The following is a 26,412-nucleotide window of genomic DNA, read 5'->3' as shown; positions in this document are numbered from 1 at the left end:
GCGTAAACACCTTGAAATACTTGCAAAGAAGCAAATTGGGACTCTCCCATTGCATTTCACGATGTGGCTAAACAATGCTAAAAACTAAATAGGCACATTCTCTTCCAGACTGTCCAGTGACTGGGAAAGTGTGAAGCAAGACTAGGGTGGTTCTGGTCAAGCTACAACTATTTGTGTTGTTTGCAGAATTCCTGCCTCCGGTCTGGACAAGAAGAACAAGATCTTTATAGTCATCAAGAACTTACTGGAATTTGTACATTCTTCGGAGTTTTGTGTTTTGTTTCGATAAAGAACATTGTGTATCAATGTGCAGTCAACTGCAAGGAGCAGAAAACCTAATTTAAGTAAGTCTTAACCAGTAAGGAAAACGTCTTTCATAAGAAGCTCGGGTAGGGCAGTTCTGTGACTGGTCAGAGTTCAGCGGCTCCATGGTATTATCAGGGACCCAGACTAAAGAGTCATGGAAAGCCATGTTTTTCTGCGCATCCAATTTATGTGAGTTTTTATCCTTAGGATTGACCATTTATGGTGTAGCAAGATGGAGGCAACATGTCCAGACATCGCCCACTTGCATGACAACGTCCAAAGGCCCGAAGGGAAGATATTGTGTATTTCTCTGTCCCTAAGATGTTCCTTTTTCCCAGAAGCCCCTCAGTGGACTTCACCTACTTGTCTTTTACTAGAAGACTTTAAATGCCCATTTCTAAATCACTTACTGACCTGGAGAATGGCATTATTGAAGTAATCCAGATCCCTCTCCTTAGGTGGGAACACCCTTTGAAGCATATGGCCTTCTGTTACCAGAACAGATTGGTTCTGATAGCAGAAGGGCCACTGGCATGGGGTTCAACAGTGTCTGTCATAAGCAGGATCAGGCCCCAGCTAGGGGAAATAAAATGCCCATTTAAGAAAGTTTCCCAGGCCTGACTACCCCAAAACAATTTAAAATAGAAAAACGAACAGTTTTGATGTTTAGAGTAAATTATAATTGTACATCTAATGGGTACCATAGAAAATTGGCTTAATAAAAGATGGGAAGTATTGTTCTTTTCCTGAGATCTTTGCATTTGGCTACTGTTAATTGTTGAAATATGTCAGGCACTTGAAGTATGGAAGATCATACCCTGTTGTAGACACCACCCAGCTTTAGTAGATCCTTTTTACCAGATTTTCTTGAAAGGTCCTTGTTTAAAACAGAAAATGAAGTTTCGCTTGTTGTACCACCACCTTGAATTTTGCTCTTTTTACTTTTCCAGAGGCAAACACTACCTTGAATTTGGTGGCTCTCTTTCCTTTTTTTTTTTTTTTTAAGATTTTATTTTATTTATTTGACAGAGAGAGAGACAGCCAGCAAGAGAGGGAACACAAGCAGGGGGAGTGGGAGAGGAAGAAGCAGGCTCCCAGCAGAGGAGCCCGATGCCGGGCTTGATCCCAGGACCTCAGGATCACGCCCTGAGCCGAAGGCAGACGCTTAATGACTGAGCCACCCAGGCGCCCCAAGGTGGCTCTCTTTCCTGCTTCGTCATCTGTGCTCTATATAGACATGTGCCCGTAAGCAATGTATAACATGGTATCTGTGCTATATTTATCCTTTTACAGATGGCTTTCTTCAATCAGTAGCGTTTCGAAATTTATCTGATACATGCAGCTCTAGTTCATTCATTTTAACTACTCCTTGGTATTCCATTGAATGGATATGCCACAATTTACTTACCTCTCCTCTGTTGATAGAGAACTTTTAGTGTAGTTTATTCTTAACCGTTTCAACCAGTGTTGCAGTGAACAAACATTTGAACATCTCGCGCACATGTGCAAGAGTCATATGTAGAGTGTGTACTTAGAAATAAAACGTGTCACGAGGGTGTGTGCAATTCCAACACGGCGAAATAGTTCCAAATGGTCTCCAAAGTGGAGACTCCTCAGCGGCACATGGGGGTGCTTATTTCCTTATTCTTGTCTGGCATGGAGTGTTAGTTCGGCTGAACGGTTCTGCTGAGCTGGGATGGAAGAGCTCTCATTTGTTCACTTTCCTGATTGTCCTTGATCATCTTCTCATTTGGTTGTTGACCTTTTAGGCTTCCCCACGTCAAAGAGTTGTTCGTTTACATTCGTTGCCTTTCTTTCACATTGAAGTGTTTGTTTTTTTTTAACTCATGTGAGAATTCTTGACCTAGTATGGATGTTATCCTTTGTTGGTAATAAGCCTTGGAAATACCTTCTCAAAGTCTATACATTTTAACTTTGCGTTTTTGCTTATTGATTTGTGTTACCTCAAGGTCAGAGAGGTTCTCTGCTTTCCAAAATGCTTAAAGATTTGCATTTTTTTTTAAAGATTTTATTTATTTATTTGACAGAGATAGAGACAGCCAGCGAGAGAGGGAACACAAGCAGGGGGAGCGGGAGAGGAAGAAGCAGGCTCATAGCGGAGGAGCCTGATGTGGGGCTCGATCCCGTAACGCTGGGATCACGCCCTGAGCCGAAGGCAGGCGCCTAACCGCTGTGCCACCCAGGCGCCCCAAAGATTTGCATTTTATATTTAGTACTTGAACGTACCTTGATTTCTGTGTGTGGTGTGAGTACCGCGTGCCATCTTGATTTCTCGTGTTAGCAAGTGACTCTTTGCTCCTCTAAGAGACAACGGTGTTCCCTCCGTTGTTTACCAGGTTTATGTATATGTGTGGGTCCAGGGCTGGCTTTCTTGGGCTGTTTTTCTATACCTAGGCTAATACCACAGTCGTGAGAAAGGATTAATATCTAATAGGACAAGATCAAAATTGTTCTATTGGCACTTTTTAAGAAAGATTTTATTTACTTATTTGAGATAGAGAGCACAAGCGGGTTGGGTGAGGGGCAGAGGGAGAGGAGAAGCAGGCTCCCCGCTGAGCAGGGAGCCCGATGTGGGGCTCAATCCCAGGACCCTGGGATCGTGACCTGAGCCAAATGCAGATGCTTAACCAACTGAGCCGCCCAGGTGCCCCCTATTTTAAAGACTTAGTTGAGACTAGTTATATATAGGTTTGCAGTAAAATTGAGAGAAAGGTTACAGAGGTACTTTATATAAAATTTTAAGATAGGTTTGGCAAATTCCATAAAAAGCCCTCATTTTTTTTCTTGGAATTGCAGTGAATTTATAGATTAATTTTGGAGGAAATGATTTACGATTAAACTTCATCATGAGCCTAGAATCTCCAGTGATTTGGGTCCCTTATTGTTTTCCAAGTCAAGTCTGATGGTTTTCTTCATGAAGGTTCTGCACGCCTTTTGTCAGATTTGTCCGAGATACTTTATTTCTGCAGGTTTCCAGAATGGGATCTTTATTTTAAAAATTATGTATTCCGATTAGAATAGTGGATTGGGATTTGGAGAGACTGTCACGGATCTCGTATCCAGCACTGTTGCTGACATCTCTTGTTACCTCTGAGAGTTTGTGGATTCCTCTAGGACGTCTCACATCCTGGATTTATTCGTGTCCTTGTGTCATTAACCTGTTCCTCTCTTCCCCGTGTTTCCTCTAAACTGAAAGAGAGCTCTAAAGGCTTGCTGAACATCAGATGAGTCTTTTCCTTTTGTCCAGGTTGTTTTGCGGGTGGATGCTGTGGACTTCGCCAGGCTCCTGAGCAGGCCTGCCCTCACCGTACCCTTCGTGGTTCGGGGGCTGGCATCGGATCTCTCCCACCATCAAGGTTCCCATCAACTTTGTAGTTCACAGTTTCTATCCCGTGACCTTTCTCTACATCTGTTATCAGAAGTTGCAAAATGGTGACTGTCATTCCTGCTACTTTTGTTAGGTAAAATTCTTCAGTAATGCTCTTCATACTTGTAGCACGCATGTTTGACGTTCTGAAAACAAGGGTAATCGGTACCCCTACTCAACTCCTGAACGATACTAAGACCTTAGAAGTAATGCCTATCAGTTCTTCCCATCTGTTATGGCCTAGTAGTTTTTACTTGTTTTAACACCTTCCTCACCTTCCACATGTTCGTCTCAGTGCTTTTATCTGGATGTGGTTGGTTCACATAACCATGGATATCACAGAAATATTGTGTCTAATTAACTAGCTATGTGTTTCCATGGGGGCCTCACTCAATGTATGATGTCGTCACTAGTCCAGTCCTGGATGGCCCAAACATCTGACCACACAGCTAGGCCAGTAGTGACAGCCCAGGAGCCAGTGTACAGATGTTGTTCACTAGATCTCGGGTATGTGCACCCTGGCTAGAAGTCCCACGTGTTCAGCCCATTGCACGGGGTGTTCACAGCTGTGGGCCGTGACCTGTTTACCACACCTGGATGGCTATAGTGTTGCAGAGGACCTGCTCGCCTTGGAGGTGGGTGGGCTCTTTCATCACGGATTCTTGTCAGCTGGCTTATTTGGTAGGTGAGACCTTCATTAAACCAGCAATTCATTAGGGAAAACACTATTTCTGTCTAATGATTGGGTAACCACCTGTTTGTGAAGATGACTAAAGGCTTGGGAGCTGGGTTTGGTCCTTCATCAGAAGATCCATTTTCTTCTCAGGAGAGGTCTTTCTGGGGAAAATTGGACATCTATACACAGAAGAATGAAACTCGACCATTCTCTTACACTGTACACAAAGATAAACTCTAAATGGATGAAAGACCTCAGTGTGAGACAGGAATCCATCAAAATCCTAGAGGAGAGCATAGGCAGTAACCTCTTCGACACTGGCCCCAGCAACTTCTTTCAAGACACGTCTCCAAAGGCAAGGGAAACAAAAGCGAAAATGAACTATTGGGACTCCATCAAGATAAAAAGCTTCTGCAAAGCAAAGGAAACAGTCAACAAAGAGACAACCCACAGAATGGGAGATAAAGGGCTGGTATCCAAGATCTATAAAGAACTTCTTAAACTCAACACCCAAAAAACAAATAATCAAGTCAAAAAATGGGCAGAAGACATGAACAGACACTTCTCGAAAGAAGATATATGAATGGCTAACACACATGAAAAAAAATTCAACATCATTAGCCATCAGGGAAAATCAAATCAAAACCAAATTGAGATACAACTTTACACCCGTTAGAATGGCAAAAATCGACAAGGCAGGAAACAACAAATGTTGGCAAGGATGTGGAGAAAGGGGAACCGTCTTACACTGTTGGTGGGAATGCAAGTTGGTACAGCCACTTTGGAAAACAGTATGGAGGTTCCTCAAAAAGTTAAAAATAGAGCTACCCTATGACCCAGCAATTGCACTACTGGGTATTTACCCCAAAGATACAGAGGTAGTGAAAAGAACGGCCACATGCATCCCAATGTTCATCGCAGCAATGTCCAAAATGGCCAAACTGTGGAAGGAGCCGAGATGCCCTTCAACAGGCGAATGGATAACGAAGGTGTGGTCCATATACACAATGGAATATTACTCAGCCATCAGAAAGGATGAATCCCCACCATTTGCAATGACATGGATGGCACTGGAGGAGATTATGCTAAGTGAAATAAGCTAAGCAGAGAAAGACAATTATCACATGGTTTCATTCATATGTGGAACGTAAGGAATAGCATGTAGAACATTAGGAGAAGGAAGGGAAAACTGAATGGGGGGGAATCAGAGGGGGAGACAAACCATGAGAGACTATGGACTCTGGGAAACAAACTGAGGGCTTCAGAGGAGAGGGGGTGGGGCGATAGGCTAGCCTGGTGATGGGTAGTAAGGAGGGCATGTATTACACGGTGCACTGGGTGTTATACGCAAACAATGAATCCTGGAACATTATATCAAAAACTAAGGATGTACTGCATGATGACTAACATAACAAAATTAAAAAAAAAAAAAAAGGAGAGGACTTTCTGGGTCTTGTCCCACCTATGGAATCTAGTTCAGAGTTGCAAGATGAGAATGTGAGATTGGAAGCGGTTTGGTTTAGGGCTCAGGAACTCCAGCAGTTGCCTCTCCACAGCAAGAGGAAGTCCTCAGATTCCACAGCTCACAGGCCCAGAAGCCGAGGAGTTCTGATGGCTAGCGGCACCTGTCAGCTGCGCAGTCAGACACCTGTCGTGCCTCGAGGTCTGAGGGAAACAGAGGCTCTAGGGTAAGGCATTTACTGCTGCCTGAATTGCCCCTAAGACCTCCTTGTTGGGGCCCTCACTCCAGCAGACATGCGTCCGATGACTCGGGTGGAGGCTGTAGGAATATTCCCGGGTTTGGGGTGTGCTGTCTCCGACAGCTAATAGGCAAAGCATATTTTGGTGTGGCGTGACTTCTTTTGTAGTTGGTGGCCACTACAAAGCTTGTCCTCACTTTTTTTTTTTTTTTAAGATTTTATTCATTTATTCATGAGAGACAGAGAGGCAAGAGGGAGAAGCAGACTCCCCACTGAGCAGGGAGCCCGATGTGGGGCACCATCCCAGGACCCTGGGATCATGAGCTGAGCCGAAGGCAGACGCTTAACTGCCTGAGCCACCCAGGCGCCCAGTTTGTCCTAACTTCATTGCGAACTAGGTCCTGGAGCTGTGACACAGCTTCCAAGACGATCGCTTAGAGGGCAGGACACTTGGGTTCTGTCCTCAGTTAGGGCCCATCGGGCTTTCAGCAGCTGTGCTGGGGTGGCATGTCATGCAGCAAAAGCAGTTTTCTCCGTGGAGCTGTTATGGAAATGCATAGCCACCGTGCAGTCACATCACACTAGGTGTCGCATGCTTGGTCTCCGGAGAATTCGAAGTAATACAAGAGTATGCTGCCAGGGGAGGGCACATTCCCCCACTCCATGCCCCTGCCCCCGCCCCTAACAAGGAGAGCTGAAAATCAAGTATTAACAATGCCATCAGCTGCAAACCAAGAACCAGGTATGATGGTAGCAACACATTCATTCTCTTGGATGATGTCGCGCACTGTGGAAATGGACAGGACCACGTTCTTGAAGTTTCCACAGTCTCCCAACAAGCCGGCTTCCATCGGCTAGCCAGGGTGTTCCACTGAAAGGCAGCTTTGAAGTTTGCACGGCACCCCTGGCTGTATGAAACCTTGTTGGAGAAGACAATGTCCTTTTTCTTCTCCCAGGAAAAGGCACGGTTTCCATCATCATTCTGGGCAGGCTTTATGGGTAATCACCCCATTGTCGTCTCAGCCTCTGACTGACCCTTGTATGAGCCACCAATAGGGGTCATCCTGAGTGTGTCCTGTGAGCAGATTCTTGCAAAAGAGCAGCGAGCAGAGTCCAGACCAAAAAACAAAACGCCCACAAAACCACAAAACTACAGCATCTAGTAAGCTGAGCAATACTTGGGGCTTGCTCCAGAGTGGGGTAGAATCCGGAGACCCAGTCCTGTACCTGATTCTTGTGCCTCCTTGTCCCGCTAATTAGTGCAGTCCGAACGGTTTCAGCTCCGATTGAGGTCTTTGCTCCACAGGCGCTGCGAAATCCGCCCCAGGTTTTCTCTTCTGCTGTTCTGGGCGCCCTCACAGCCCCCAGCCCCTCTAGCTCCTCCTGGCCTATTCCTTCTGTCTTCTCTTGACTCTTAATCCTAAAATGTATGGGCGTGGGCAAGGTTTTTGTTTTCCCCTCGGCTGCCTTTTTTCCTGGCATCCAATGGCCTCGTTACCCAGGATTTTTATTTTGTAGGAAATCCCCATCTCGTTCAAATGACTTGCCTGTTTGAGAATTTGGGTGGCTTTCTGCCCCCCCACCCCCACCCCCAGGGCCTTACTGGTCTTTCTCTTCCCAGACCCCTGGCCATTCACCTCTCCCCAAGGCTCTATCTTTTGTGCTTGGGCCACTTCTACCCCAGTGGGTGATCGGATGCCCTGCAAAGAGCTTCGACCATTGGAGTTATTTCCCCTCATTCCCATCTTCCAAGGCCACCCCTGAGGAAGGCTATTCATGCAGCCACTGTGTATTTCCTGCTTGTGCCCACATATCCAGCCGAACCACGTGTGGCAGGAGTGAGGCTGGGAAGAAGAGAGCCAGTAGAAGGATGCGTAACTGAGTTGGCCACCACTGTGTGACTCTGCCCTTGGTCCCACAGAACTGTCTTGGAGAAGTGATGTAAAACCTGCCTCAGGACAGTTTGTCCCGGGAGAGGAGAACAGATGTATCCACTGAACCCGTGTCCCATGGGCCGCTATTACCCCCGGGCAGGCACCGTCCTGCACTTGCCGGTTGCACACGTGTGGGTGCTGGCTGGGGTCCCTGGCAGCGTCCACAGGAGAGTCCGCAGACGTCAGTGGAGGTCTGGAGCACGGCTGTGTGGTTACAATGGCATGAAGTCAGTCATAGCCCTTGCAGGACTGGCACTGCGGTTGTGGCTGGATCAAGACACGCGTGAGGCCCAGAGGATGTGAGTGTTTCATAAAGGGGAGGAGGGGGTGACTGTGAATGAAGTCCCAAAAGATTACATAGGGCGTGGTGCCGTTTCATTTAGTTACAAATAACTACTGTAATTGTATGCCCTTTCTAGGCAATCCATATAACTGCAGTAGAGCTATATAATAAGAAAAGCGAAGATGTGGTGAATGGGAGGGTCAGGAAGTTACGCTGGGAGGGGAAGAGATGCGGAGGGGTGAGGAAACGGGAAGCTTGCCCAGTCACAGTTCAAGGTTAAATGCCGCGCTGCGCCCCGCTGCCACAAGAGGGCGCGCGCTGCTAGGCGAGGACGCGCCCGGCGGCCACCTGCGCCGCCGCAGGGTTTTGTTTTCGCAAAAGGAAAGTTGAGGCCAGCTGCGAGAGGGGTGGCAGGGCACCAGCGGGAGCAGCTGCTGGCAGGGGACCCCGGGGACTCCCCGGGGAGGGCCCCCGCCCCGCGCGCTGCCTTCGGGTTTCGGGAGGAAGCAGGTGCCGGCCCGCGAAGCCTGGGCGCGCTGCGGCCTCGGCCCTGACTTCCGGCTGCCCGACCCCCTCCCTCCCCGGAACCCGCACGGCCGGCAGGGTGGCAAAGCGAGGGCCCGCGGGCTGCGCAAAGCCTCCGCGTGGGTCTGGTCCGGCTTGAAGTGTAGCTTTTAAAAGTCTGTTTGGCAGCCTTTAAAACTCAGGAAATATTTAGCCTAAAAATCCAGACTTCCACTTTTTTCGGGCACTTGGGGGGATCTGGCAACCGTGGGCTGCTGCCCCTTCCTCCTGCGCCCCCTTCCCCGGGCAATGAGGGTTTTTCACAGTTTGGGTCAGATGGATATTCATTGGGTCCATTATTCTGGCTGTCATCGCCCTTCAGAATTGAGCCAAGGGGCACACTGGATACCGAGACATTTCCTTTTCTGCACAACTCTGTGTGGAGTTAACCGTGGTCTTTCTCATTTGCATAATTCTCATGTACAGAGAAAATTACAAGAAAACCCCAGCGAGCCACCGGTTGCCTCATTCGCCTCACGAGGTCCACAGGCTCCAGTTAGCCTCCTGGTGGTCTTCATGAGGAGGCCCCTCAGTGTCCCCCCGCCCCCCCCAGCCTGGGCTGGTCGCTCTGGCCAGCCCCCTGGTGCCCAGCCTGGCTGCTCCCTTCCTCTCAGGGGGTTCTGAATGCTTTTTTATTTTTAAGCAGAGAAATCCCCCTTTTCAATCTAAACCATATGAAACTCCATTATATAAAACAGGAAATAGGATATTAATATAAATGACCTATTTACAGTTATATATACTTATTGTAAAGTCAGTCCATAAGAACAGGATTAATTTGAAATGCCCACAATTTGGAGTAAGATCACTGGGGTTGTAGCCTCATCTCCCAGTTTCATTCCCCTGCTTTGTGTTGGCTGGGCGGGGACGGAGAAATCCTGGCTCGCCCAGAACACCCAGGACCCTAGCCTCACACACGGGGTCTTCCTCACCCAGAGGTCGCAAGGCCAGTGTCCCCTGAAGCTAACCAAAGTGAGGGAAACTGGGGGAGGGGGGTCGAGGGGTTCCAGGGTCAGTGTTTGCTACTGAGAACAGGAGAGTGTGTGGTTTAAGGGGTTAACCTATACTTTGCACATAAAATCAGACATCCACGAGGCCCCCGAAGCACCCCTGAGAGTTCACAGGATGTTCAAAGTGCTGGTTGCTGAGGAGAGGCCCCAGAGACCCCAGTGTTTCCATGGCAACAAAGTTAGCTTTTCATGCTGGGGAGGAGACCTGGGTGGGAGATGGTAGCATGCGGAATGGGCCAGCTCTGGATCATCTTATCATCCTGGCTGTCGGGCTGAGCAGGCAAATGTGTCTGGAAGAGAAGCTTCTAGCACACGGTTGCAAGCACAAGGAGTGTGTCAGGCCAGGGCCTCCCGCAGGAGCACACTTGTTTCCTTCCCTGGGCCTGTCTGCAGACACCAGAGCCAACTGCCTGTGGATGAAGCCAGCTGGCGTAGGCCAGCTCCTGTCTGGCCATTCCCGAGGCCCTGGGTATGGTGGTCACAGGCCAGGCCCAGGAAGGGGCCAGACCCAGACTCAAATCCCAGCTCTACTGCCAACCTGGCTGGGAACTCGGCTTTCTCCTTGGGTCCCCGCTCCACTGCCAGTCCGTTCAGGGTAGGTGTAGGGCAGTTTTACTGCTGCCCACACCAGCCCGCTGAAGAGAACCACACCAAGACTGTCTCGGAGGGCCTCTCTGAGCAAGTTTTTCTTGTGGGTGGCAGAGGCTTCCCCAAGGGAGAGCGCCACCCTCCATCTTCCATCTCTCCCACCCCAAGGCGTAGGCCAGGCCCGGGGAGGCTCTGCCGGCCAGGGAGCTGCCTGCCCGTGGAGAGGACTTGGGCAGACCAGCTTTGGCCTCGTCTCCCAATGCCCCCTCAAAACACAGGTGCCAACACCCTTTCCTGGGGGCGCAGGTTGGCCCCTGACTCCCTCTCCTCCCTCCAGGGTCCAGTCTTCCCTCTTCTCACGTCTTTACTCGGTTCAGCCTGGCCGCGACTGTCCAGTGGGTCACCTCCCTGTGCTGGGAGCTGGGGTGCTGGGTATGGAGTTGGGGGTTACACAGGGGTACTGCCCCTGGGCTAAGCAGTCCCAGAGAGGGCCTGGTTTAGGGAAGACACACCCATTCCACAGCCCGTCTCCTCTAGCACCTGTCAGAACATTGCGCCGGCCGTGCCGTCAGCCTCGCGCTGGGTGTGACCCGGGTCTCTGTCTTCCCCACGCCCCAGACTGCTCTTCCAGCTGCACAGGTGCCTTGCCAGAAAGTCTTGTATTGCTTTTTTAAAAAAATTGTGATAAAATATACGTGACGTAAAACTTACCAATTGGACAATCTCCAGGTGTGCAGTGCAGCGGCATTAATTACTTATGTTGTGGGGTAACTGCCACCATCCATCGCCAGAACGCTTCCATCTTCCCAAACGGAAGCTGTACCCATTAAACTCGAACCCCCCAGTCCCTGGCCACCACCTTTCTACTTTCTGTCTCTGAATTGTAACGTCTCTAGGAACCCCCTGTGAACGGACTCAGCACTTGTCCTCTGGTGTCTGGCTTATTTCACTCAGCATCACATCTTTGACCTTCATCGGAGTTGTAGTATGTACCAGAATTTCCTACCTTTTTCTTAAGGGCTACTTGTGTTGCTGTTGAGTACTGCTTTCTGTCTTGTGTGAACGGTACTGGCTTCCACCCCTCGCCACCAGTTTACTCTGAAAATATGCAAATCTCGAGGGGCCCGTGTCTTCTGCATCCTTTGCCGTTCTCACCTCCAGGGAGGGGGTGGCATGCGCACGCACTGGCGGGGCCCCCAGGCTTCCCCATGAGCTTTGTGGGCCCCATCACTTTACCCCTGGTTTGCAGCCTCAGTTAATAAGAAATCCTTGTGCAATTGGCCAAGTCAATATTTTATTACAAAACACACACACGCCCACACACACCACACACACACACACACACACACACACACAATGGGAATTAAGGCTGAGGCCCGAAAGGAGCCGGGATCCCGTATCTGGAGACAGGCTGACCACAGAGGTTTTCTGCAGACACGCCTCACTTAAGAAAGAGGGTCTCTCCCAGAGGGGCTTTCCAAGCTAGACGAATTACGAGACGGCTTGGTTTCTGTAAGAGGACTTAAGGCGGCTCCACTCCCCTGAGGAATGTGAAGCAGAAGCAGATTTAGGCAGGAGTTTTCAGAAACCCCTCTCTCGTGTGTTAAGTGGGGTCATCAGTCCCTGAGGCGGTGGTTCTCAAAGCGGGAGGGAGAGACCAGATTTCCCTGGAGGCTGGTGTTCCTTCCCAGGCGGGGAGGACTGCTCTCCAAGGACTGGAAAGAGAGGCTCAGCGAGGCTCAGGAGCCCAGGAGGGACGCCGAAGCCCCCTCCTGGGCCCACCCGCGTGGATGGGGCTTTGGCACAAGAGCGCAGGGTCAGAAGCCCTTCGTGGAGGCTGGCCCCCTGACCCTCCTGTCCGCAGGGCCTCCCTCGGGGCCGGGCCTGGGGTGGCGTCACACAGCGGCATCTTGGGAAGGAAATGGCAAAGTTAGGCGGCGGGCAGGGCAGGGCCCACGACTGGCAGGGCAGGGCCCACGCAGAAGCCACATGGTGGGGGGCCGAGGCGAGTTTGGCTCAGGGCACTTCCTTTCTCCACCCAGCACCAACCGCCCTGGGAGTGATTTTATTCTTTCCAAATGCATCTCTCAAAGAGAAAAACATCCAATAGTGCCTGATGATTTCTATCCCCACCCCTCCCCCCGCAGACCTGGCCTCAGAGGGCCTTGAACTGCCTCCCCTCGCGCTTTCGGCTCTTTCTTCGTGAATTTTCAGCCGGATGTTTCTGCCAGTATGTACACGTGTCACCTTTCACCGTTACCTAGTAACTCTCTTTCCCGTTCTCTACTTTCCAGCCTTCATTTTTTTTTCTTAAGCAGCTTGGCCGAGACGTAATCCGCGTACCGTACAATCTACCCGCCTCAAGTGCTCACGTCCAAGGTTTTCATTTACCCCCAGGATGGCGCCAGCACTGGCCGCCGCGATGGGAGAGTATCTCCTCACTTCCAGAAGAGGCCCCCTGCCCATCTGCTGCCCCCCCCCCCAGCCCCTGGCAAACCCCCCCCCCCCCCCCATCTACTCTCTGTCTCTTTGGATGAGCCCAGTCAACACATTTCCTATCAATGGGATCCTACAGCCTGTGGTCTTTTGTGACTGGCTCCCTGTTAACTTTTTGTCAGCGGCTTCTGGAAGGAAACGGAAACTGATGAAACAACCCTTCTGCGGGGCAGCTCAGCCCAGAGACTGTACAGGCTTTGGTATTTTGTAGTGTATTCTCTTAAAGGAAAGAAGAACAAAGAAAGGAAGCGCTGGTACAGTAGAGAGGTGGATTCATCAAAACGGCTCAAGCTCTCAGCAGTGTTCCTTCTAGCAATGTATTCTAAAGAGAAACGATATTAGGGATGAGTATGGGGCTATGTTTATAAGGATGTTCTTTCAACATTGTTTAGTAGCAAAGAATTAAAAAACAAAAACATAAGGACCCCAAATAGGAGACAAGTTAAGTAAATGATGACGCAGACGTGCGGTGGCGTCAACGCCACACCACGGAACCATTAAAAGTGATGGAGAAGAGGGGGCCCGGCTGGCTCAGTCGGTGGAGTGTGTGACTCTTGATCTCAGGGTTGGGGGTTCGAGACCCACAGTGGGTGTACAGATCACTTAAAAATAAAATCTTAAAAATGAATGAATGAATGAATGAATACATAAATAAACTCTTTTAAAAAACATGTTGGAGAAGAATCCCCAACCCTGTGGGGAAAGCGCCTGATAGGTGGTTAAGTAGGAGAATAAGAGCAGGTTACAAATAACACAGAAAGTCTGATCCTTTAATAAAAGCAACATATATATCTGTATATCTTTGTACCTATCCATGTATCTTTATATCCATCCATCCATCCATCCATCCATCCATCCAGAGAGAAGACATACTGGAAGGACGGATACCCAGCAGCTGCTATTTCTGGGTAGTGTGACGATAGGTGGTTTTCATGAAACATTTTTTTTCTTTACGTGCACTTTCTAAATTCTCTACACTTCATTTTTGTCATTAGGAAACTGATTTAAAGAAAACACTTCAGCATCAGAGGAGGACATGTGAGGGCTGTGGAAACAGGAGAGCAGAGGGTCTTGGGTTCTCCTTTCCACCTGGGCCCCTACACCCCAAGGCCTCCCCTGCAGTGGGGCGCTTCCGTGCTGTTGAACTCCACAACAGGCCGTCCTCCCGTTCCCCAGCAGAGGGAACTTTCGGAGATCGCCTGTGTTCAGACAACCGGAACTCACCTGCTGACTGGGTCACACAGGAGATCTTGTAGGACATCCAGATGCTCGCCAGGCAGAGGAAGGTGGCCACGAACCCGAAGATCTGCACAGGACAGAGAGGAAGGGAGTTCCCAGGCCAAGGCCCAATCACTCAAGCTGTCCTTTACGTTTCTCACCCCTGTACCAGCTGTGGCCTGGAGGGAGCCTGGGCAATCGAGTGACCTGACCCCCTGGTCCTTGCTCAAGTGCAGGGCTGAGGCCCTGTCCCCAGGGCTCCCCCAGCAGGGCCCTCGTTCAGGCCTGGCCCTCAGGCTCTGGGCTCCACGTCCTGACCCTCCTCACTCCAGGTCACTTCAGGGCCCGTGTTCGGGTTCGTATTTAAACTGAGCTGAGGCCAAGACACTGTACAAGACAATTAGCTGGGCTAACGACAGAGAAAAAGGTGGAACTGTACATTTCAGCTTGGGTTTTCAAATTTCTAACGTTCAAATGGATGTTACTGATGGGGCAGTGCTGCAGTTCATTCCTAATGGCTTTCTGTTCTCTCGCTTTATAGCTGTGTGATAACAGCCAGAAGCCGAGGCCTTCATATACTTTTATGTTTGCACATATTTCGCAGTCTCGGACTAAAATCCGTTAAGGCAGCGCCCCTTCCCTTTCTGAGGCTCCGCCCCAGGGCTCAAGCGGCTGACCTCCTGGCCTAGGAAAGCTGAGCCAGCCCAGTCCGGCGTCATTTAAAGATGAGCCACGGGGCGCCCAGAGAGGAAAAGGGCCTCATGTGGGGCTCATCCGACGGTCCAGGGACAAGCAGCACACACCTGCCTTCTCTCCGGCACTCGGCCGCCTGAAGCCAGCTCCCCACCTGCGAACAGCAGCAGCGCAGTGCCTACGACTTACTGACCAGCTGCTACGTGCCGGCCCGTGTGCCAGGCCCCTTAGGTGCGCTGATCCCTTCAACTCCCACCACCCTGCCAGGTGGGTGCTGCTGTCGTCCTCGCCTCTCCCTCGTTGGGCAGCTACGGACATGGAGGGACAGCAGGTCAACTAGTTTGCCCAGGGCCACAGAGCCAGCGAGGGCCGGACATGGGATGCGGGCCCTAGGAATCTGGCCCCAGAGCCCCGCTCCACTGTTGTCCAGGTGTTCCCGGACACACGAGGTGGCCAGAACCACGGGCTGACGTGCAGTAGGAAGAGCCCAGGAGCGGCCAGGCCAAGGGCACGGTCTCCAGAGGTCTGGTTTGCTTTTCAAGCCCGGCTGCTGGTTCACAGAAGCGGCTGCCCCCATGGGCCCACGCCCACCCCCTCCCCCCAGGTCCCTCTCCTTGGTTCCTTTTGTACCGATTGTCTGCGCCACAGAATTAGCCTATTGGAGCCTGTCCCGGCCCCTCATTGTCCGTTCTGCACAATTAGCATGTGAGACCCCATCCCCGTCTCCTACTGTCTGCACTGCATAATTGAACAGTTTATTATGTCGTTACATAATGCTCTTCTGGACGACACCGCCTTGTTTGCTGTTGTTTCATGGGCTTTGGCCTCCACTCCTACACTGGATTACCATCTTCTCATAAGCAAGGACCATATCTTTTTATTTCTTCTGCTCCCCCATGGCCGAGGCTTGGTCCTAGGCACCAAGATGGTGTATGATAAATGGGGCTTACCGGGATTCCAGGGCTAACAAACACGCTTGTGTGCAATCTGAATCGTAAAACCCAGGGGGAGCCTCCCCCCGTGTGGTCCCGAAACACAACGGGCACCAGTTTTCTCTGTCTCCCTCAGCAGCCTGCCTGTAGTCAGACGGGTGGTAACCTGTAGGTGGTACCCACGCCTCTCCTTGGGGACCGCAGGGGGAGGCACGTAAGCCCATGAGTGTTCAGAGGCTTGGCTGCCCCTCTGTAGTGATGTGCTGCCCTGTGCCCCCCTTTGGACGGCAGACCCCACCCCTCGGTGGAATTCCAGGCATTAACTCACTCCCAGCGCAGTCTGGAGAATTTTGCTCATGTGTAAATGAAAGAGGGACTGTCCCGTGGAACTTTTCTTAAAACTCATTTAAAAAATTGAGGCGCCCGGGTGGCTCAGTCAGTTAAGCATCCGACTCTTGATTTTGGCTCAGGTCATGATCTCAGGGTCGTGAGATGGAGCCCTGTGCTGACACGGAGCCCACTTAAGATTCTCCCTCTCCCTCTGCCTCTGCCCCTCCTCTGCCCTCGCATGCACCTGCTCTCTCTCCCTTTCTCTTAAAAAAAAAAAAAAAAAACTCATTTAAAAAATGTCATCTGCTCATCAGTGAGGCAAATCAGTATTGGCCCACAGGCCACCAAACTGTAACCAGTTAGCTAAATCAGAAATCAGATGGCAGGAATCTATAAGTCTTTTAAAAATAAAAACATATACATCTATACACACCCATGTATATATGTTTGCACACGTGTGGTAAACACAGCTCCCACAGCACTATATTTTTATACATTTCCATGCTTCTATTCAGGCTATCAGATGGATTAATTTTCACCTTTGAAAGGTCTGGGAGTGTTGTTTCCTGGCCTGAACACTGTTGTAAATCAGGACCAGCAAAGCTAGGACTCATGGCAGGTATCACTAACTGATCACATGCTCTTCCCCTGCGCCCCAAAGAGGCCTCGGGATCTTGGTCTGCGTGGCTCTGAGGCAGCCACCAACAAATGACCCAAATGGCCATGTGCCTTAAGACCGACTGGCCCCGAGCTGTACGGAGTGGCTGTCCGAGGGATGGCTGGGCTGCTGGGCCCATCTGAGTGTGCCAGGAGCCCTGACCAACCAGCTGCTGAGACCCTGTGCTGTGGGCCCAAGTTAGGCTCTTTGGAGACTGCTGTTGGCTGGACCAAGGTGGGTTCTGATGGGTACTTTTCTGGGAAAGAAAGGCCCCAGAAAACAACCCCCTCGCTGCCCGTCAGGAAGAAAATGCGCTAGAAGTGAATTCATTCGTGCAGGTTCCCCGGGACCGTCCTCACCGCTCCAGCGACCAGTCCGCTCTGGCTGTAACTCTTGGAGGCTGCCACAATGGAGGCGATTAGGAGGAGCAAGGTACCGATTAAATAGTGCAGAAGTTCCTGCGGACACAAACAAGGCAAAGCAGTGGGTCAGGAGGTCCTCTCCTGGTTCTCAGAGGCAACCGAGCACAGAAGAGAGGAGCCGAGGGGAGGGAGTGACCCCTCCTCTGCTCCTCATGGCATCCTGACAGGAGCAGTGAGCTCACAGGCAGCAGATGCGGAAGGCTGGCCAGGGTGAGGCCCCGCAAGACAGAAAAGGGGCCGGGCAGGCAGCCAGAGAGGTGACAGAGAGAAAGAACACTTGTCTTGAGAGGAGACATATCCACGAAGGACTGCTCCACCCCTGACAGCAGTCTGTAGACAGTACCCTGACTCCGGCCAAAGCTATCGACAAGCAAGCGGCTTCTCACGACTCCCAGGCTGGAGAGGTTAAAGGCGGCTCCAGCTCTGAGAAGCAAAGCCCCTTGAAGAGATGTGTACCTCTCACTTCTGCTTCACAGAAAGTTCTGGGCTAACAACGTGCTGCCTTTGGTGGCTGCCGGGGGTGCCCGCCCACTCTGTGAACTGTTTTAGGTATGGACTTGAGGGGCTGGCCCCCTCAGACTTGGAGTCAGAGCTTAGAGTGACGTCAGCGGCCTTCTGTGAAGTGCTTGTGGGGGGGGGAGGGGACTTTCTGGCACCTCCCAAGCCTCCTCGCTTTGTCCTCATTTCATCTTCTCTTCTCTGCTCTCTGGAAGTGTGTCCTCAGGCCACACCGCTGAGGAGTTTGCTCACAGGGCAGATTCCGCCTCTGCTTCCATCCATCTGCATCCCGTTCACCCCCTGGGCTTAAAACGGCATCTCTGCAGGCCCTGAATGAGGCTGAACCTCTGTCATTGAGCAGCAGGGCAAGGCTTCCACCTTCTTCCTTCTTCCTCCCCATTAAACACCAGATCAGAAGAGAACTGGGGCTTAGGGCCACAAGAGGACTCCCTCTGGATCCAGAGTGTATTCATTTTTAGTTGTCTTCAATGAGGATTCAGAAATTAGTCCTTCGTGAAGCTCTGCCCATTAGGGCAGGCACCTATTAAATTTCGGAAAAGCATCCCACTTTTAAGCTGCAGCTCTCTGAAAGCTGGGCAAAAATCAAAGACCCCAATTTCTCCTTTAGTGACTAGAAAGGAATATCAGAAGGTAGACCACAGAGATTTTGACTGAAGGGCAGATTACTAACAAGTTCCTTACTTTTAAGATTCTCACCCACAAAGAAAGAGGAAAATGACATGGGGTAGAGAAAACTGGCTTGAGAGAGTCCTAAATGGAAAGTGCCTCAATGGTACCCCATCAAAAATGTGGGGCTGAGATCACCCTTCCAACATGTACTCCCCTCTTCGCCCACCCCCAGTTCTGCCCCCCGCCTTTATCTCTCTTCCGCCATGTTCATTATCAGAGGAGCTTGTTCTCAAAAGAAGCAGAAAGGTGCCATAACTTTGAAAGGGGCCTTATAACTTAGGAACACAAAAGAAATGTCTTTCAAAATAACATAGCAGGTAATAACATTAAATGTGAATAATTAATCCAATCCAGAAGCAGAGGTTGTCAGATGGGATTCAAAAAAAAGATCCAGGGGGCACCTGGGTGTCTCAGTTGGTTAAGCATCTCACTCTTGGTCTCAGCTCGGGTCTTGATCTCAGGGTCGTGAGTTCAAGCCCCATGTTGGGTTCCACACTGGGCGTGGAGCCTACTTTAAAAAAAAATCCAACTATATGCTGTCTGTTGGAGAAACACTTTATACTCAACGATACAAAGAGACTGAAAGCAGAAGGAAGGAAAAGATAGGTCATTCAAACAGCTACCAAAAGAAAGCTGGAGTGGTTATACTAATATCAGGCAAAATAGATTTTAAAACAAAAATGTTATCAGAGATAAAGAGGGATATTTTACAATGACAAAAATGGCAATCTATCCTGAAGACAGAACAATTACAAACACATATGTACCTAATAACAAAGCAACAAAATACATGAAGCAAAAACTCAATGAAATGAAGGGAGAAATAGGTAATTCAAAAATAATACTTGGAGGCTTCCATACCCCACTCGCAGTAATGTGCAGAACAGCTAGGGAGAAGACCAACAAGGAAATGGAAGGCTCAATTCTATAAGACAACTAGACCTAAGAGACATCTATAAAACACTCCAGCCAACAACAGGATATACATTCTTCTCAAGTGCACATACAATATTCTCCAGGAGACACTCTATGCTAAACCGTAAAACAAACCTCAATAAATATGAAGGATTGAAATAATATGAAGTATGTTCTTCAACTACAACAGAATGAAATTAGAAAGCAATAGCAGAAAGAATTTTAGGAAACCCACAAATACATAGAAATTAACACACTCCTAACTAATGGGTCAATCAAATGCAGAATCATAAGGGAAATTAGAAAGTACCTGGAGATAATTGAAAATGAAGACATTATATACCAGAATTATGGAATATAACTGAAGCAGTACTCAGAAAGAAATTTATAGCTGGACATACCTATATTAAAAAGGAGGAAAGGTTTCAAATTAATAGGCTAATCTTCACCTTAAGACACTGGAAAAAGAAAAGGAGACTAGGCCTAAAGCAAGGAGAAAGAAGGAAAAGGAGATTGAAGCAGAAATTATGATACAGGGAACAGAAGAACTATAGGGAAAATTAGTGACTGGTTCTTTGAAAAGATCAACAAAATAGCCAAACCTTTAGCTAGACTGATCAAGAAAAAGAAAAGAGAAAGAAAAGACAGCCAGATTCAAATGACCAGAATCAGAAATGAAAGAGGGGACATCACCATGGATCTGACAGAGGTAAAAAGGATTTTAAAGGAGTACTATGAACAATTATATACCAGTAATTAGAAAACTTAGATGAAAGAGACATATTCCTTTAAAGACACACCACTGAAAATGACTCAGGCAGAAATAAACAACCTGAATAGATCTATAACAAGTGAAGTTTGAATTAATAATAATACATTATCCACAAGAAAAACCCAGGCTCAGATGCCTTCAATGCAAAATTCTACCAAACTAAAGAAGAATTAGTACCAAGTCTTCACAAACTCTTCTAAAAAGTATAAGAGGTGGTAACATATCCCAAATTACTCTATGAGACCAGTATTACCCTGATAACAAAACCAAAGACATCACAGGAATACTACAGACCAATATCTCCTATGAATACAAATATAAAAATCCTCAACAATATACTAGTAAACCAAATCCAGCTACATATAAACTGAATTATATATCGTGACCAAACAGAATTTATCCCAAGGATGCAAATGTTAGTTCCATATATGAAAATCAATGTAATACACCATATTAACCACATGATTATCTCAACAAAGAAAAAGCATTTGACAAAACACCTTTTCATGATAAAAACATTCAATAAAGTAGGACTGGAAGTTAACTTCTTCAATCTGATAAATGGCATCTACGAAAATCCATAACGAATGATGAAAGATGGAACGCTTTCCTCCTAAGATCAGGAACAAGATAATGATGTGTGGTCTTGCCACTTCAATATTCAACTAATTTCTTGCAGTAAGACAAGAAAATGAAATAAAAGGCATCCAGATTGGAAGGGAATATAAAAGTATCTATTCATAGATGGCATAATCTTATATAGAAAATCCTAAGGAATCCATTAATGATCTGTTAGATCTAAAATGTTGTCAGCAAGGTTAAGGATAAAGATCAATATACAAAAATCTCTTGTATTTCTATCCGCTTGTAAGGAACAATCCCAAAACAAAATTAAGAAAACAATTACATTTGAAATATCATCAAAAAGAGTAAGATACCTAAGGAACAAATATAAGCTCCCTTCCCCCAAAAGCACAAAACTTATACTCTGAAAACTAGAAAACACTGTTGAAAGAAATCAAAGATCTAAATAAATGGGAAAACCTTCCATGTTCCCAGGTCACAAGACTTAATACTGTTAAGGTGGCAATACTCTCCAAATTGTATCTATAGATTCAATGGTTTGTATTAGAATCGCAGCTGACTTCTTTGTAGAAACTAAAAAGCTGATTCTAAAATTCATATGGAATTTCAAAAATCCAAAACAATCCTGAAAAAAATGGGAAGAGGCATAATTCCTAATTTCAAAACTGGCTACAAACCTACAGCAATCAAGACAGTGGGGTCAGATGAATGCAATTGAGAGTCCAGATGTAAATCCATGTGTTTATGGTCAACTAATTTTCAGCAAGGATGCCAAGACAATTCAATGGGGAAAGAACGGTCTTCCCAACAGTTGGTGCTGGGACAACTGGATATTTACCGGCAAAAGAATGAAGGTGAATCCTTACCTCACACTAGATGCAAAAATTAATTCAAAATAGACCGAATACCTAAATGTAAGAGCCAAAACTATGAAACTCTTTAGAAGAAATAATAGAGGCAAACCTTCATGATCTTGGGTTTGGCAACGGCTTTTCAGATTTTATACCCAAAACACTTTTTCATACCAAGAAAAAAGAAAAAGTAGTTAAATTAGATCTCCCTGAAATTAAAAACTTGTGCTTTAACAGACACTATCAAGAAAATGAAAAACAACAGAATGGGAGAAAATATCTGCCAATCATTTATCTGGTAAGGGACTTGTAACTAAAATATACAAAGGACTCTGAGAATTGAGTAATAAAATGATAACCTGACCCAAAAATGGGCAAAGGATCTGAACAGGCTTTTCTCTGAAGAAAATACACGAATGGCCAAAAAGCTCATCAAAAGATGACTGACATCAATAGTCATCAGAGAAATGCAAATCAAAACCGTGAGATACCACTCCACACTCGCTAGCGGGACTAAAATGAGAAAGTCAGAAAATAAGTGAATGTTGAGAAGGCTACAGAGACCCTGGAACCCGCCTACACGGCCGATGGGAATGTCAACTGGGGCAGCCACTGTGGAAAAAAGTCTGGCCGCTCTTCAAACAATGAGACATGGTTACCATGCGACCCTGCAATTCCACTCTCAGGTATATTCCCAAGCGAAATGAAAACATGTAACACCAAAAACTTGTACACGAAGGTTCATAGCAACGTTATTCATAACAGCCAAAAGGTGGAAACAATCCAAATGTCCAACCATGATGAACGAATAAAGAAGACATGGTCTATCCATTCAATGGACTATGACTTGGCTATTAAAAAATGAAGTACTGACCCATGTTACGACATGGATAAGCCAAGATGACACTCTGCTAAGTGAAAGAAGCCAGTTGCGGAAGACCACACATGTGAGTCCACTTACAGGAAATGTCTAGAATAGGAAAATTCACAAGATAGAAAGTAGAGTCACGGTTGCTTTCCGGCTGGAGAGGATGAGAGGTGGGAGGTGATAGCTATGGGGATGGGGCTTCTTTTCCAGGTGAGGAAAATGCTCTAAAATCAACTTCGGTGATGGTCGCACAACTCCGGGAATATAGTAAAATCCGGCGAATTATACACTTGCAACGGGCAATTGTACGCGGCATGTGGACTACATGTCCATCATGCTATTTAAGTAAATAATATAGGGGGAAGAAAAAATCCTGGAAACTTCTGAAATCTTTCCTCGGACTCTGCCAGTCCCTTTTCGCTGACAAATCTTATCACAACAGTATAAACACCCATGGTCTTTATCAGCTTCCTCCTCCCACCTCATACACACACACATATACACACACACACACACACACACACACACACACACGGCCCCTTTCCTGTCCCTTGAGAAAACACACACGCAGCTTTCTTGTCGCTGGAAGGTGAGGTTTAGAACCCAGCGGGACGCGGACAGAGATGTCCCCCCCCCCACCCACAGCGGGAAGTTCAGGGCTGCAGCAGGAGGAGACGACGGAGGAGGAGGGGACGGTGGGGGAGGGGCAGATGGGACGGACTCCGTTGGGTCTCGGGGCCCCAGCTCCCATCCTGACTGCCGGGGGCCCAGAGTGGGGCCGGGCCCGCCTTACCGACAGCGGCCAGCTGATGCAGGTGAGCAAGCGGTAGAGGCGGAAGAGGTGCACCAGGTAAAAGACAAGGATCATGATCAAGTTGCAGATGGTGACCACTTCGAAGTAGCTGTAGGCGCTGTGGCTGACCCTCACCGAGCTCCTCACGCAGATGAAGGCGATCAGCAGAGTGACCTGGACAGAAGCACAGACACGGCAGTCACCGGCCAGCCCACGACGGACGCCCCGGGAGCCCCCGGAGGAGCGGCTGCGAGCGCGGGGATTTCCGCACGAGCTGGCTGCAAGGCTGGGGAAGGGCCCGTTCGCACAGCGCCCGCTTTTAAGACCCACGGGAGCTGTAAACGCTGCCCCGTGGCTTTGTCCTCTGGCGTGTGTTACGTGGTGCCAGCAGGACGCCTCCCCGAGAGAGGGCAGGAACGCAGGAAAAGAACCGAGCAGAATCATTCCGTTTATTTACCTAGTAGGCGGAACTGCAGGAAGTTGCCGGTACTTGACCGGTTTGGGCCCACAAAGATGGCGACTCCCATGTCACAACTCACCAGCTGGTGGACGGCAAGGAGCATTTACTGATGCCTGATGTACACGATCTCCTTGAGGCCTCCCAGCAATCTGCCACGGAGAGGACATCACCCCCATGTTCACACTGGGAAACCGAGGTACACCAGTTCAGCAACTAGTTCAAGGCTACCTGGCTCATAAGCCTGGAGGTGGGATTGGAAACGCACGTCTGTCTGACTCCAAGGACCTGTTCCTCCGTGTCAGATGCAGTTCTGCCTTCCCAGAACGTAAGCCCTCCTGACAGACAAGCTGAGGACGGTGGCTACGTTCCGAAACAGACAGAAATCCTGGTTATTCAAGGAGGTGCTTGCTCACCACGGGGCATGTGGTGAGAGCTCGCCCAGTATACGGTTGCAGATGAATGAATGTGCAGGATTAATAAATTACTGACCTATGAATGAATTAACAGGTCTGGCAAATTATTAGCAACATATGAATCCCACAGGACAGCAGATGGGAAAAGGAAAGAGAAGATTCTGAGTTTTTGTGAGGGCCACTCAAAAAGAATAAAATCTTACGTACCACACAGAGGGAATAAACCACTAACACACAGGTGTTAAATGTATGTAAACCCTTAGGATCCATTTTAAAAGTACAACTAATTGAGGACAAAGATGATTTTTTTACTGCTTCGTTCCTACAGAACAGTGAACAAAGGCCGTGTGTGTGAGAGAGAGAGGTTTTGTGTCCTATGGACTTAGCGATGTCTGGTTTGGTTGTTGGCACTATGGCAAGGTGCTGCGGGCATTTAGTGGAGGGAGGCCAGGGGGGCCACTAAATACCCCACAACGCACAGGACGGCCCCCACAACAAAGAACCATCTGGTCTCAAATGTGGCCCAGACTATCGTGCTGTCATGGAGAACTGGATGTAGAAGATGGGAGTTTAGGGGTGCCTGGGTGGCTCAGTCAGTTAAGCGTCTGCCTTCAGCTCAGATCATGATCCCGGGGTCCTAGGATCGAGTCCCACACTGGACTCCCTGCTCAGCGGGGAGTCTGCTTCTCCCTCTGTCCTTCACCCCGTTCATTCTCTCTCTCTCACTCTCCTCTCTCAAAAAAAAAGAAAAAGAAAAGAAAAGAAAATGTGAGTCTATAACAGGCATTAAATCACAAAATGGATCTAACACCAGTTAAAAGGGTCAGTGTGAAACACGCCGTGTTTTCTCAAGCCCCTCGTTCCTAGCACTCTGGCAAATTCCTCAGCACAGGCACAGGGGTGAAAAGAGAATCGACACGAGGATGAAGGCGTGTGCAGGGAGTACGCTGCTGGCCAAATCCAAACAGCAGAGGGACTCTGACACAGAGGGACCCTCGACATTTGCGTATTCTCCTTTGCTAATGAGCAACGTGAGTATTTTCATTTTTTCGGTTCCTCTTCAGCCAGCCAGCCTTGGTAATATAATGATTCACGCCTTGAGGTTGTTTTAAAGCTCTGAGGGGAGCTCTGCTTCACGCAGGACTGGGCGTGCTCACCAGGGCTTCGCTGCTGCTCAGTCCGCATTTGCAGGCCTCGGGTCTACGGGTGTCCCCACCTCCTGCTGACCCCTCCCGCACTGGGGCCTTCGAGGCCCACCTTAAAATGCAGAGCACTCAGGATTATGCAATGCCCCTCCTAGGTGGAGAAGCGAATCTGTGCCTAATGCAAAGATTAGACTAATTTCTACGACTCTTCACCTGTGAGTCACCTCTTTCTCATGGTGACACAGAGATGTGGGAGTTTCCCAGTGAACACAGGGGTCCGTGCAGGTCTTCCCCTCTGCGCTCCCAGGGCTGAGGACCTTGCAGAATGAAAGATGTCACTGCTGTGCCACAAAACCATCTCAGAGCCCCCTGGAAAACATTCTTGTGAAAGAAGACTTCCCAAATTCTGTCCAATTGGCCTAAGGCCGCCTACCATGTGCTCTTCTTCCAAGAATCCCAATTTTGGAAAATCTCATTTAGACCACAGACGGTATACACTAATGCATGCAACTAAAAGCCTCCTTTTTGTCCAATAATTCACTCATTTCTACTTTAAATGGCCAGCATCTTAGCCAGTGCACTTAAACAAAAATTAATTGACAGCAAACTATTCAGAACTCTTCTAAGGCCAACAGGTAACCTCAAATGCTAGAGACCCCTGAATCATCTAGAACAATATTCTGGCGCAGCCAGAAAGGTGAAGCAGAAGAATGAGCAAGCCAGACCATCGTGGAGAAAAGGCTCTGGGGTACTGATCGCCCCCACCCCCACCCCAACCACAGCCCCCTCAGACCTCTTCTTGTTTCCAGTTAGAAAAGCAAATCAGGGGTGTCTGGGTGGCTCAGTCGTTAAGCGTCTGATTTCGACTCAGGTCATGATCCCAGGGTCCTGGGATCGAGCCCCGTATCGGGTCCCTGCTCAGCAGGAAGTCTGTTTCTCCCTCTCCCACTCCCCCTGCTTGTGTTCCCTCTCTCGCTGTCACTCTGTCAAATAAATAAAATCTTTAAAAAAAAAAAAAAAAGCAAATCAAAAACATAGCGGAATTCAGACAACCTGAGGGAGGAGTTCTGATTTCAGGGCTGAGTGAGGAAGGCTGGGAGGTTTCTGGAAGGCACACGTGGTTCTGTTTAGAGTAACTTAAATGCGATACCATCCAACGGACTAACTTGTTTCCTGGGGGGGGCCTCTAGCTCCCCTCATAAAGGTGTGTTCTTTTAAACTGAA

The 26,412-nt window shown here is 48.5% G+C and overlaps 2 protein-coding genes across 5 annotated transcripts in view; one reads left to right on the top strand and one right to left on the bottom strand.

Annotated features, from left to right (window-relative positions):
• The window catches only part of CMTM6 (CKLF like MARVEL transmembrane domain containing 6), a 29,934-nt gene extending 21,577 nt beyond the window's left edge, over positions 1-8,357 (top strand). The window contains exons 5-6 of one of the 4 annotated variants that reach the window (XR_008960632.1): positions 187-344; positions 1,336-8,357. The gene's annotated coding sequence lies outside the window, so the exon portion shown is untranslated. Of the gene's footprint in view, positions 1-186; positions 1,227-1,335 lie in introns of those variants that run through there. The other 3 variants (XR_008960633.1, XM_057315944.1, XM_057315945.1) reach the window with 3 other exon arrangements.
• Positions 8,358-11,721: 3,364 nt separating this feature from the next.
• The window catches only part of CMTM7 (CKLF like MARVEL transmembrane domain containing 7), a 51,444-nt gene continuing 36,753 nt past the window's right edge, over positions 11,722-26,412 (bottom strand). Inside the window, exons 2-5 of the mRNA XM_026496845.4 lie at positions 23,171-23,344; positions 17,136-17,234; positions 14,170-14,251; positions 11,722-12,358 (exon numbers count right to left, since the gene is read on the bottom strand). Coding sequence (XP_026352630.1) covers positions 12,345-12,358; positions 14,170-14,251; positions 17,136-17,234; positions 23,171-23,344 — 369 coding nt within the window. The 3' untranslated portion in view covers positions 11,722-12,344. The remainder of the gene's footprint in view (positions 12,359-14,169; positions 14,252-17,135; positions 17,235-23,170; positions 23,345-26,412) is intronic.

This window comes from Ursus arctos, unplaced genomic scaffold (assembly GCF_023065955.2).
Source record: "Ursus arctos isolate Adak ecotype North America unplaced genomic scaffold, UrsArc2.0 scaffold_20, whole genome shotgun sequence".
NCBI lineage: Eukaryota > Metazoa > Chordata > Mammalia > Carnivora > Ursidae > Ursus > Ursus arctos.
This window is presented reverse-complemented; position numbering and strand designations above follow the sequence as displayed.